The 14715-nt window shown below is 41.8% G+C and overlaps 1 protein-coding gene across 2 annotated transcripts; it reads right to left on the reverse strand.

Moving 5' to 3' along the window:
- Positions 1-603: 603 nt before the first annotated feature.
- LOC139461959 (uncharacterized) lies at positions 604-14504 on the reverse strand. 2 transcript variants are annotated; one of them, XM_071243451.1, is made up of 5 exons: positions 14431-14504; positions 6925-7024; positions 5478-5675; positions 3040-3276; positions 604-1891 (listed from the first exon to the last, which is right to left on the reverse strand). In XM_071243451.1, the coding sequence occupies exons 2-5, from the start codon at positions 6989-6991 to the stop codon at positions 1317-1319; spliced, it is 1077 nt and encodes a 358-aa protein (XP_071099552.1). In that variant the 5' UTR covers positions 6992-7024; positions 14431-14504; the 3' UTR covers positions 604-1316. The 2 variants fall into 2 exon arrangements, with proteins under 2 accessions (XP_071099552.1, XP_071099560.1); XM_071243459.1 differs by lacking the exon at positions 14431-14504 and adding an exon at positions 10476-10577.
- Positions 14505-14715: the final 211 nt, after the last annotated feature.

Here is a 14715-nt window from a genome sequence, read left to right on the forward strand (position 1 = left end):
TGCATGAAGCTTGCAATAAGCGGAGCGCTTCTTCTACACCGCTTTGTGCATGAAGCTTGTACTAAACGGAGTGCTTCTTCTACACCACTTTGTCTACAAAGCTTGTAATAAGCGGGGTGCTTCTTCTACACCGCTTTGTGCCAGAAGCTTGTACTAAGCAGAGTGCTTCTACACCGCTTTGTCTATGAAGCTTGCAATAGGCAAAGTGCTTCTTTTACTCCACTTTGTGCATGAAGTTTGTAATAAGTGGAGTGCTTCTTCTACACCGCATTGTCTACGAAGCTTGTAATAAGCAAAGTGCTTCTTCTACACCGCATTGTCTATGAAGCTTGTAATAAGCAACGTGCTTCTTCTACACCCATTTGTGCATGAAGTTTGTAATAAGCGGAGTGCTTCTACACCGCTTTGTCTATGAAGCTTGCAATAAGCGGGGTGCTTCTTTTACAACTCTTTGTGCATGAATTTTGTAATAAGCTTCGTTGATGAAAGTGGCAACATTATGTCCATCGTTTCGGTATTGATTAAGCAAACACCAGATCATCTTGTCAGGTAAATTAGCACAATGGCTACCATATCCTTCCTAAATGAAACAAAATCAATGTCTTGCGCATGGTTTAATGTGACGGATATATACATGGCATTGTAGAATATGAAACATAAAACATTTACAGACATTTGGACGGAGTAGTCCTGATCTAAAACTAAAAGATGACAAATTGCATTTCATGGAAAACAAACGTGTCGATGCAGGCAGGATTGTGTCGTTTTCTGATTCATGTTGAAGGGCTACAGCTATATATTCAATAAACATGCTGTTAATAACAGTATTATTAAAAATAAAAGTACCGAGGAAACCTGTGCATACTGGAAATGTCGGCCTCCCCTATTACTACAGAATCTTTCATTAAATATAGCGAGTTGAGAGCATCATGTTCAGTGTTTGAGGCATGGAACGCACAGACAATTTAATAGTAGCCAACTCGTTATTGAAGATGTATATATGTTTTACTCATACATGTAGCATCTCACACGTGTGTACATGCACCTACATTCGTCGATAAACCTCTATAGAATTCGACGATTTTTACGAAGCGTACACTTAATTAATTTTAATATATTTGGAATGAGCTGAGAAAGAAACAAATAACAGAAAACTGCAACTATATATAACGAACAAATTAATTACCCAATTTAAGATCAGGGATCGCGTGAAATAATGAGGACAGTGAATGTCATTGAATCAAACTCGCAGTCGTTCCGATATATCTTCTTCGAACACTTTGTGACAGATATGGCCAATGATGTACTTCAACCCTCTATCCAATCTGCTCTGGAAAGGCGGTTATGAACTCGTCTATATAATGGTCGATATCAATCAGCCTTTCTAATCCTATTGGTACCAGACTAATAAGCCCCAAAAATAGCTTCTTCTCTCGCGGATTAATCTTAAGCTCCCAGTCCTTGAACCGAACTTTCAGAAGGCTGTGGTCTGGTCTAAGGAGTTCCTCCATGTCCTTCCGGGTCGCCTTGATGATCTCCACTTTGTCTTTCTGTTCCTCCGTCTCGCACACTCCATGAATTTGGGAGAGACGGTAGCAGAACGTAGTTTCCACGTCCTCAAAGATCTGTCCAATCACGTCAAGAGTTTCAAGGAATATGTCGATGGATTCAAATCCTGTTTTTCGGATGCCCTTTGCTATCTTGACAGAGTTGCGGAAGTCGCCAAGTGATTGGATTATACCAACATCATCAGGCAGGATGCGTTTAACGCAGATCATGAAGTCGTCCAGATTCAGCTCGAAATCGTTCTCCAAGTCCCTCATCTTCGAGGTGTCCTCGCCGAGCTGCTTCTGACAATCCCGGATCTCCTTCAGGATTTTCATGTCGTTAGCTGGAAGAAATGATGAACATTATACAGCAACCTGGATAAAAGGAAAAGAAGGTGTCCAATCAGTCATATCGGTACGTAATACATAATAATATAACCTTTAAAAACAAAACGTTTGTTTCAACATAAATCAAACATCGGTAAAAATTGCTAATAATATATTGGCTAGTGGTGGTGGTAGTAATGGGATTTAAGACGAATAGCAGTAAAAGTATAAGGGCCACCGACACCCGCTTTGTGTTCAACAAAACACTTTAGTAATAGTGGTTGAGCAGATGGAAATCGATTCAACATTAATATGTTGAGACCTACGTATAAGATAGACATGAGATAAATAAAAGCTGCATATACATTGTATATCTGGATTGAACATTCTCATTTACATATTAACATTATGATATCTATTCGTTTTGTGGATGAATTCTATGGGCCTTTGGACTGAATCCCTCATAATTTTTCGACTTCAAGGCCACGACATTCTATGAAGTATTTGGAAACAATTTCGGCCACCAGAATGGCAACAATTTGCAGAAACGGTCTTATCTGTAGTACATACGTCACCATTTAGTCCACAGTTCCCCAATCGAACTCGAGTGAAAATCATTTTTTAAACGTCTTTTGATTCTGTGGATTTATGAATATGTCGGCCTGTTTTACTGTCATTCCTGAACAACGATGCATTCATCTTCTGCACATAATTTGTTATAACTAGCTTTAGTTCACCCGTCCTGTCTCTGTTTCCATAGTTCTTAGTGAATTGTACACATCCCTGGCAGGAAATATAATTTCTGGGGATATTTTAAACGCATGTATTTATTTGTTGTGCAGATGCTGCTTCCAGAGGTCGTCTTAAGCAACATTATTGTCAATGTGATCAATACATTTTGGATACAGTATTGTTGTCTAAATGTATTTGAAATTTGTAACATGTAGAGTTTCCTGAATCTAAAGAAAGAAGATGGAACTATGACTTGGAGCAATTCAACACCACGAAGGCGGTCTACTTGTAAAAGAAAATAGACATACACGTCTCTACACAGTTGTCATGACTTTCGTTGGGATTTCCAGGATACTACCGCTACACAAACTGCGACATTCGAATCAAACAGTAATAAAATACCGTTACACGAGGGATAGATGGAGTTACTCACGGAACTTGGCGATGCTGACTCGCTCATTGCTTCTGTTGAGAAGCTCTTCTTTGCAGTCTGCATATTCATCCTCCCACATCTTAGCGCGGATGGTCAGCCGGGTCACAGCACATTGCTTCATTGTCTCCTTGGTAACGAACAGTTCCTGGAACAATGTCGACAACTTGTCCTTCTCCCACAGCCTCCATAGGCTCTCCAGAGCTTCAAGGTCATCGAAGGTGACTATCAAGATCATACCTGAAACAACACTAGGTTTTAAATCAGGTTACTAAGGAACAAAATTATAACATATAGAGCGACCTATTTTTGATCGGGTCTTCAGGCTCGGTGACTACCAATCGTACCCATGGCGTTGACCGTTGCTCATAATATTAATCACTTGTTTGATTATATAAATGTCGTCGTTATATAGTATGGATATTTGAAAGTGCGGCTTTAAACAACAAGCAAAACAAATGATTCATTTAACTCCAAATAGGTGTCACGGGATATTCACATGGGTATTTAAAGGATGGGTTTACATGGAATAATGGTTAGAAGGAGTGGCTGATACACGCGTATGTGAGAAGTAAAAGGTGATTCACGTGGAATTAAAACGGGAGTGAGTCAGTTGGGTTTTGGAACTTTTTAAACAATACTGATATTTCAGTTATTTCACGGCGTGTCAGCCTGAGGGTAGAACGTCCAACGCGATGCAGGTTTTTCACGTTCACCACATTTGTGAGCCGACGACCACGGGAATGTTGCTGATAAATCATAAACAATTATAGTCCGGGATTTGAACCCACGTGTATTCTGGCTCTGAGGGAGGTGCAGACGTGCAGTTATGTTTCGAAGAAGGGTGGCTTCTATACATGTTTAGTACTGACGGTCGAGTGCCTCATTATCATGTGGTTCAGGTTGATTGAGTTTCAGATATTTAAATGGGCATGTCGTCGGACGGTATTATATACATTCAGTATGCTTAATAGATGGGGGGGTCAAGCTCGTTGACTTGGTTGATGCCTGTCATTGTTTCCCAATTGCGTGGATCGATGCTCATGATATTAATCACTGGATTGTCTGGTCCAGCCTCTATTATATACAAACCGCCGTCATATAGCTGGAATATTGCTGAGCGCGACGTTAAACAAGAAACAATACAATACAGTAACAGGTGGATAATAACAATGACCTATTCATTTGTGAATGTGCAGATGGTGCAGGGTGACCTATTTCTATGAGAGTGGGTATATGATCCGATACAGACTATTCCTAATGCGAATATGCACATGGTGCGGGGTGATCTATTCCTAATGTGAATATGCACATGGTGCGGGGTGACCTATTCCTATGTGAATGTGCACATGGTGCGGGGTGACCTATTCCTATGTGAATGTGCACATGGTGCAGGGTGACCTATTCCTAATGTGAATATGCACATGGTGCGGGGTGACCTATTCCTAATGTGAATATGCACATGGTGCGGGGTGACCTATTCTTAATGTGAATATGCACATGGTGCATGGTGACCTATTCCTATGTGAATGTGCACATGGTGCGGGGTGACCTATTCCTATGTGAAGGTGCATATTACGCAATACAATCTATTCCAAAGTGAATGTGCACAAGGTGCGGGGTGACCTATTTCTAAGGTGCGGTGAGGTGAAATGGGGTTTAACGTCGCGTCCAAGATTATTGCACTTATATAGCGACGTGCATGTACGTGTGTGTGTTGGCTGCTTGTACTAGTCCGGACTGATGCCGATTTATAGTGCTAGCTCACTGAGATACCAGGCCGCAGTTTAACATGAATACCCCACTCAGACACAGTGTACTGACTCCGAGCCGACCAGTCCTTGTTTTAGCCCCTTAATGCCGAGCGCCAGACAGGGTAGCAACAAGTACCATCTTTAACCGTCTTTTGGTATGACGCGGCCGGGGATCGAACCTATTTCTAAGCGAATGTGCACATGGTGCAGGATGACCTATTCCAATGTGAATGTGCATATGATCGATACAATCTATTCCTAAGTGAATGTGCACATGGTGCGGGTTGACATATTACTATGTGAATGTGCACATGGTGTGGGGGTGACTTATTCCTGTATGTATGTGCATATGATGCGATACAGCCTATTTCTATGTGAAATCGCACATGGTGCAGGGTGACCTGTTTCTATAATATGCATGTGCACATGATGCTATACAGCCTATTCCTATGTGAATTCGTACATGGTGCAGGGTGACCTATTCATAAGTGAATGTGCACATGGTGGAGAATGACCTATTCCAATGGGTCATGACTGCATATCATGAGATCCGGGCGATATACAAACGAGAGTCTGAGTTCTGATCATTCATCAACCTTCACAGGGTAGAACATAAATCTGCGTGTGATCTCCATGATCTTTCACACTCGACTAATCATGTAAATCTGATCCTCCGTGTTACCGTACCTTTCCTTATCCCCTCCAGGATGACCCCTTTGAATAGTCCTCGGTGTTCCAGGGCGCCCTTCACCTTCACCAGGTCCGCTCTGGACAGGTAATCCAGCAGGCTCTCCCGGACCGACATCATGAAGCAGTGCTCCAGACCGAACTCTTTGGGGTTAACTGCCTGAGCATCGACCGGGTCAATGTAGATCCCAACCTCACCTGAAACATTCGTTAAGTGAAAAGTGATTAGCAAAGTGTATTGGTTTTCATTACATTAGTGAGAGGTTTCCTAATCTTTCATTGAGAATAAATGCCATATCTCTGAGGAGTTTCTGATATATCACTATCTAGAGTTGTGATATCAGACATCGCCAATGGTCAAAGTTCTTGGCCCATGTTTGTCCAATGTCAGGGTCCCCGACGTGATACTGCCACTTAATGGTTATCAACCCTTTGCGATCCTGAAAAGACATTTGGAACCTCGTAAATGGTTGGCCTGTTTAATTCTTGCCAGAATGGCCTGTTGGAACTATTATATGGAATGTGAACCCTGACGGAAGTGCCATTCGATTAGATAAACGGTGTAATTAGCAACCACCATTAAATATCCTCTTTATATCAGACACCATGAGACAACCTCAGAGCAGAGTAGGTAATGATATGAAGGTGGTAGAATTTGGAGAAGAGCAAAAACAAAAGAAAAAATGTCTGTGTAAATGGCATGTTAGAATATTAGTCTGGGATTTCATGACGACTCGCTTGGAGTATTTAAGATAGGAAACGTTCAGACCAATATGTGGGTATTATGTGATGTTCAATCCTAATATTAGTCTTCTGGGAATTATCATGTCTTGTCGTGGATGGGATATATTCAGTCCTAGTAATGGCAGAGTGAGATACCATCACATTCAGTCCAAGTGATGTCATGGTCAGGATAGAAGGCGTTCAGCCCTAATGAGGGCAATATGGGATACCTTTGCATTCAAATGGGGATGAAGTAAGGATGTGGTGCATTGAGCTTTGATGCAGTGAAATATACTAGATTCAGCTGTAGTGATACCAATGTGAGACATCATGACACTGAGATATATACCGGAGTCTGTCCCAGTGATAGCAAAGTGAGACATCATGACACTGAGATATATACAGTAACTGGATTCAGCCCCAGTGATAGCAAAGTGAGACATCATGACATTGAGATATATACTGGATTCAGCAGCAGTGATAGCAAAGAGAGACATGACAGAGATTGTATACTAAATTCAACACCAGTGATTTCGACCTGGTCCTGAAAATAGGAAATATCATGTAATTCAAACTATGCGCTGATAACGTTAGATGCGAAGACACAAAACTGGTCAGCAGGCAACGAGAAATATAGAAGACGATGGAATCGAAATTGTCTTTATGGAAATGAGGCTAACCCTAACATGAACCCGTCCATTCAAGAACACATGTCTAATCTCACCTGTATTTCTGGTGAGGAAGGGCCTGGACGCATCCTTAGTGTCAGGTATTTCCTCGTCCGGGTCCATCTTCCCACGCCGGTGCGCCAGGTGGTTCAAGAACTGAAATTCACAATGGTGTGTTTGAACGGTAAGGTTCTACAAAGGAAATATGGCCGTATCAAAAAATCCATGGGTGTCAGTCTTCAGGTGGTGGGCGGTTGGCACGGGTCGGTTAAACCATAACCATTTTTGCTGAAGCCAAAACACGGTTTCAGATTCCCAAAATTGGAACATAAAAATGCTACTGCTGGAGTTTCGCTGTTGTAATATTGATAAAATAAGTGTCAAATCGCACTTTACACACGCATGGTGGAATCAGCTGCTTGAATTCCAATATGAGATATGACTATGGTTTTAGCCAGCCTAAACAATGCAAGTGTTCTGGTAATATCACGACGAGGGACATCAGAAATGGGAGACACACACTGCACATTGCAAATCGGACCTGGACCTCCGGCGTGACGGGCGAATGCGTTAACCGCTAGGATAACACACCGCCCCTCAACGAAGTATAAAGCTTGCCTCATTTCCCTACATACATTTACGCATTATCATCTTATCTTGGTTTCATCGGTGTAACAGAAACGTCACCCCTTAAATATGACTTAATCCCACACATGACAATGCTGAACATGTATCTACTTAGAAAGGTTTACTTTCCTTCCAGGCAGCATTTGTAACACCTTACAATGAAACCAGTTCACTTCCTAGCTTGCAAGAAACGATATAAATTGAAACTAGGTATTTAAAAGGTGAACGCTTATAGCGTGACAGGAATGTGTCATATCAATACATTGTAAACGTCAGTCACTCTCAATTTAGTTCGGAAAAAAAAATGCCCCTGACCTTCCCCTATAGAGTACTTCGCGAAGGTTTGTAGAGTTTGCTCCTTACAAATCAATGCCTTTTCCAATGGGCAAGTCTTCGTTGTGAATAGTCAGACAAGATATACCTACTTGCAAGTTTCTTGCTGACCGCATGTTTTATCACCTTCTCCGCGGACGTGCCAATGGTCACAGAGTGTTGACTCTGACACCACACAAACAGTTAACCCCGCAATTGAATCAAAACCTCGTGTCCCACGTGTCTAATTTCGTTTACGCAATCCGTGAGAACTGTTCTCGCCACTGGCGTGCACATGATGGCTGGTGGGTGTGGCTTCACCGAGAACACAATAATTACTATCTACACTTAAAAACCCCGTGAAGATCAGAATGAGAATTGGTCTTCAGCAACACATGCTTGTCGTGAGAAGGATCGGGTGGTCAGGCTCGCTGACTTGTTTCATGCATGTCATCGTTTCTCTATTGCGTTGAGCGATGCTCACGATGTTCGTGACGCTGATCATTTATAATTTATAATTTATAATTTGAGTGCTGCGTTAAACAACAAGCAAACACACAAGCCTTTACATGTTATCGGTATTAGAGGTAATCGAGCGGGTATGGTATCAAATTTCGTGAACTGTCATTCACTTCCCGAGAACTACTTTCCGTTGAAATTGTTTTCAATTAATGTACACAAAATGTCGCTTTATGAAAGGTCGATCTATATGAACAAATGCTGAAGACACAACGTCGGCTTCGTCTGACGCATATATGGTGACTGTGCTTTCACAAATGTCAAAGAATATTCAAAACTACTTTGCTTAAGAATAGTTTCAAAGTACAAAAGTACAAAGTACAGTTGCCGTTAAATAATCAGTAAACTAGTACGTTTTCATAAATATTTGAGAGACCTGTTTATCACATTGCACACAAATAAGTGACGGGACTCACCATGATGTCTGTTGCAAAGTAAATCTGCTGCTTGGTGTTGGTGCGTTCTCGTTTAATGTGGATTCCTGGACCAAGTGCTGTATTTATACAGAATGGTCTTCATAATCAGATGTTTGTCTCTAACAATGCATCTGATTGGGTAAGAATAAGAATCATAACAGGTATATATTCGCCTCATCGGTCACGCCCCAGTAAGGTAAACGGTTGGCTAAATGGTGGCTGATTGGTTAAGTGATGCACGATCGACCAAACGGCAGTCGGAGGCTTAATGGAATTGCAAGGACGTGAATACAAACTACGATTCAGGAACAGATGTGCCTACCTTAATCCCCAAACCTGAATTCCTGATATACAGGACATGGTTCAGAAATACAGACTGTGTCACTTGTAGCATCTTGTTTACAACAGAAAATTGATTCCAATTAAGGTACGGAACGGCAGTTTGGCAAAATCGAATGTCAACGTAATTTAAGAGAAACATTGATTTGAACGGAGAGTTGGAAGAGTGGATTATTCTATGGAACAGATTCAATTTACACCAAGCTATTCACAGGAAGGAACCATGACGGGTCTGCAGATGTCATATTTCTGTAATCGACATTTAGAATGTACACTTGATAATGTCATTAGACTGATGTACACACACCCTTAACAAAGTCAGTAGTGTACCGTACTTGCCATGTCTGTCTCAGAGATGTTTTCGTGAGTTGATCATTTACCAAATATAATACTTAGCTGCTTTTTTTCTCCATTGTATTTTGTAATTCTCAATTGTTTCTTAAAACAATAAATTTTTATTGTTTCTTTCGGCGGGTGGACATTGATTATTCTCGGGCGTTGAAGTTTTATATTATATTCATACAGAACCACACTTGTGGGAGCATATTTGTGTCCCTAATTCTTGCCCAAATCCGCTTTTCATTGGTTCGAATCCGACGTTGGCACCTGATCATGATCCTTGTTCTATCAGCACAATACCGGAGTGTTAACGTGCACTACCCGCCTTACTCGGGACGTTTCTCCCTCATGAAACTGACACCGTGTGATATAACTGAAATATTGGTTAAAAAGACTCAAACCCAACCCATACATAATGATCATGATGATTATACCTTTTTCGCAGTTTAGCTTTTCAGGATACCGAATTATTGGTTTTCTAATGATATAGGACCTCACTCCCATATACCTTTCACAAGACGTTACAGAACACCCGATATGACTATAGTTAATCTATCACGGCATGGCAGGTCATATGAACAAATCGGGCGTTCTTAACTTCTTTTGAGTGGTGTAACCTAACTGCTACGCTATTACTTCAGTACGTTTTGCATATAGTATCATAAACGATGAGTTGATACATGTACGATCATGTCAGTCTTGACTGTATTTATTAAACACGTCTATAATAAATAGCAGAAGCGGATGTTTGGAAACTTTTTAATTTTCACCACAGGTCATAATGGAGAATATCCTTCACGAACACCGATGTCCCGAGGTGTGACGGATTGCTGTATTTCAGTGGATCAATGCTTATTGTTATGCATGTCAGTGAACACCGTAACTATATTGGCAAGAGATCCTGAACTAAATTGGCTTCCGTAATATATCGTATTTCTATATCAGAGACTCAACCACATGTTAGTAACATGGTCCTCGTCAGAGTTCAAATTCAGTCTAATCCCATTCTTTAGCGTGCATTAATCATGATCCTTGACAGGAAAGCTATCACTTACCTCGGCATCAAAGACATTCCTATGGAGGTTTCTTTAAGGCTGGCAAGGTTTAGTGTTAAACTGCTATATTAGTTTGACAAATCCAATATTAAAGTGTTGCAAACACCTCACGTAATGCGCCTGGCATATTGTTAAATAACAAATAATGTCAGGGAATAGTTATTGAGCATTATTCCACGGCCTTTATATCTACTTCTGAGGCGTGTGTAGCCCTGCTGTCGCACGCATCTATTGTGTGGTCATTTATTGCATTTTGTACGGTAGGCATTCGTTTGTTACAGTGACAACTAAATGGTCTGAATAGTACACACAAAGGAACGAATTGTCAACATTAATGTATCAGTTCATATGACAACACGCCCGCATAAGTGTAGTGTCCAACGCTGAGAAGCAATAATCGAGATCGTCTGACCTACATACCGGTTGTGTTCACAAGAAGACCCCACTCGAATGCGACGCCAGGAAATCTGACTGAAACATGTTTTCACCTGGGTTAAAGCTTTCAATAGATACGCCATAAATCATAGGTTAACCGTTGAGTTGAGAACCGTTTTGTATGACCCCAGTAAGCAGTATGACATGCACTGTTACTGATTGGAAAGTCTAAATATCTCGTTTCTTTATGTGATGCAGTCGTGAACAATCTGAGATGTCATGTTGATTTTCGAATCCCATAATTTTGTTGCTGACAATTTCTATCTTGTTTCACTACATGTGCGATTGTGTAAACACAGACAGACAGACAGACGGATAGATAGATAGATAGACAGACAGACAGACAGACAGACAGACAGACAGACAGACAGACAGACAGACAGATAGATAGATAGATAGACGTCGTCGTCAATCGGAGAGCAGAACTGTTTTGTATTTTAAGATAATTAATTGTGATGTGCAAAAACATGAATTTTTAAAGAAGTCACGTTCGTGAATATATTAATAAAAATTATAGAGAAAAAAACTCACAACGGAGAGTTGAGTGAGTATGGTTTTACGCCACTTTAAACATTGCCAATATTCCAGCAATATCACTGCGGGGGCACCAGAAATGGGCTTCACACGTTGTACTCATGGCGGGAATCTTACAAGTTCAACGGAGATCACTGATTTACAAATAGCAACGTCATGGAACATACTATAGGATGACGTGACAAACAAGAAGCGCGATGCCGGTGATGGGCATTCTTAGGATAAGTCTATCCATATTAGCTATAATACTTGTTGAAACATTCACATTTAGTGCAGTATATATTGCATTGTGTTTTCATTATAGCGTTGTGTCGGTCCTGTCAGTTACACCGGTTGAAGGTGTCAAGCTTTCATTTTGACATGACATGTGCGATATGGATACGAGATAGGGTACCTTTCGGCATAATAAATTCGCCACGGTGTCTTTAGTTGCCGTATGCGGTATCATATTAGGTTAGCAGAAAAATATTGCACTATTACTAGTGAGTGAGTTTGGTTTTACGCCGCTTCTAGCAATATTCCAGCAATATCGCGGCGGGGGACACCAGAAATGGACTTCACACAGTGTACCCTTGTCGGGAATCGAACCCGGGTCTTCTGCGTGACGAGCGAACGCTTTAACCACTAGGCTACCCGATCGCCCCACTACTACTACTAGTAGTAGTAGTAGTAGTAGTAGTAGTAGTAGTAGTAGTAGTAGTAGTAGTAGTTGTTGTTGTTGTTGTTGTTGTTGTTGTTGTTATAACTATTCATGTCTGGTACCACAGCCATACCTTAATGTCATGCATGGCAGCGCTACTAACAAGAACTACTGTGACCCCTATGTCGGACAGATATGTGTGAACACATGTTTACCGTCGCCATCATGACAACACTGTCATAATAGTAACACCTTGTTACCAGACATTTGCTGCTGCATAATTTATGTGTTTACTCGATCACCCACAACATGAAAATGCACTTTAAATGGCTATTAACATGTACGAGGAATGTGGAGGAACTAATCTCCTTTATTCGAACAACATTTATTAACTCTTAAACTGTGATGATCAACACGGCACGAAGCGAAAGTATTCTGACTCTCTACTCGACAATGTGTGACTCTCTAACCTACAATATGTGACGCTCTACCCGACAATATGTGACGCTCTACCCGACAATATGTGACGCTCTACCCGACAATATCTGACGTTCCACTCGACAATATGTGACGCTCTACCCGACAATATGCGACGCTCTAACCGACAATGTGTGACGCTCTACCCGACAATGTGTGACGCTCTACCCGACAATATGCGACGCTCTACCCGACAATATGTGACACTCTACCCGACAATGTGTGAAGCACTACCTGACAATGTGTGACGCTCTACCCGACAATATGCGACGCTCTATCCGACAATATGTGACACTCTACCCGACAATGTGTGAAGCACTACCTGACAATGTGTGACGCTCTACCCGACAATATGCGACGCTCTACCCGACAATATGCGACGCTCTACCCGACAATGTGTGAAGCTCTACCCGACAATATGTGACGCTCTAACCTACAATATGTGACGCTCTACCCGACAATATGTGACGCTCTACCCGACAATATGTGACACTCTACCCGACAATGTGTGACAGTTTACCCGACGATATGTGACGCTCTACCCAACAATGTTGACACTCTACCCGACAATGTGTGACAGTTTACCCGACGATATGTGACGCTCTACCCAACAATATGTGACACTCTACCCGACAATGTGTGACGCTCTACCCGACAATATGTGACGCTCTACCCGACAATATGTGACACTCTACCCAACAATATCTGATCCTCTACCCGACAATATCTGACTCTCCACCCGACAATATGCGACGCTCTACCCGACAACATGTGACGCTCTACCCGACAATATGTGACACTCTACCCGACAATATGTGACACTCTACCCGACAATGTGTGACAGTTTACCCGACGATATGTGACGCTCTACCCAACAATGTTGACACTCTACCCGACAATGTGTGACAGTTTACCCGACGATATGTGACGCTCTACCCAACAATATGTGACACTCTACCCGACAATGTGTGACGCTCTACCCGACAATATGTGACGCTCTACCCGACAATATGTGACACTCTACCCAACAATATCTGATCCTCTACCCGACAATATCTGACTCTCCACCCGACAATATGCGACGCTCTACCCGACAACATGTGACGCTCTACCCGACAATATGTGACACTCTACCCGTCCATATGTGACGCTCTACCTGACAACATGTGACGCTCTCCCCGATAATATGTGACACTCTGTCCGACAATATTACGACACTCCACCCGACAATACGAAGGACTGTCATGTAATCTCCTTTAATAGCCATTCCAGCTAGCGAGCAGGAAACTAGGGAATGCTGTTTTCTCTTAATATTGATCACACGCGCCTCGTTCTACCCCATGACACCGCACACAACGTGACTCTCTGCCAGACAGCTATTCCAGCAACACGACATGCATAACAAGTACGTCTCCTCCCAAACAGAGGATCGTGTTCCTGCCTACAGAGGTTGATAGTGTGTCACCGACGTAAGCAGCCGAGTGACTGCCGTAACACTCACGTGAAAAACAGATGATTTATTCCGATCTTGAGATTTCTATTTACGATTTCACAAAACCCATTTCGTCCGGCCTCATCAGTTTTAATTATGTTATCTGAATGTGTCAAGCTGCAAGCATAACATACAAACATACAGAATATTTCAAAGGAAACATATGATTCTCTGCAATAACTGAAGAGAGCAATAACGAAATGACTGATATTTGGACGTTGTTGTTCCAAGCTGCGAAGCTTTCACATCTCTCAGTTGTCAACGTCGTAACAAGTTGCTGTTTAATAGGGTATCAATGTTCCAGCCATAGTTTCAAACATTTCGTCCTGTGTTAAAAAGCCGGTATGACACACAGAGAGTCAATGCTACTGACTTACCTGGTGCAGTGTTCTATGCTGGCTGTGGCGCTGTGACTGTCTCCTTGTGAGCGGCTCGCTGGGACATAAGAGACTCGTATCGACCAAGGCTCCACCCCGAACAACCACTTCGTCACACACTACAATGTCCTACGTCGTTTTAGTAACACGCTTCTCGTTTACCGTCATTACTCACTTGGACCTTTCAAACACATTCTGTAATCATTTAGTTTCAGACATTTGTTAATGTAGACCATTAATTATTGACCACATGATAATCCAGAAGCTATTATTAGTAGTTGCTTG

This window comes from Haliotis cracherodii, unplaced genomic scaffold (assembly GCF_022045235.1).
Source record: "Haliotis cracherodii isolate W230 unplaced genomic scaffold, xgHalCrac1.p SCAF_1, whole genome shotgun sequence".
NCBI classification, from domain to species: domain Eukaryota; kingdom Metazoa; phylum Mollusca; class Gastropoda; order Lepetellida; family Haliotidae; genus Haliotis; species Haliotis cracherodii.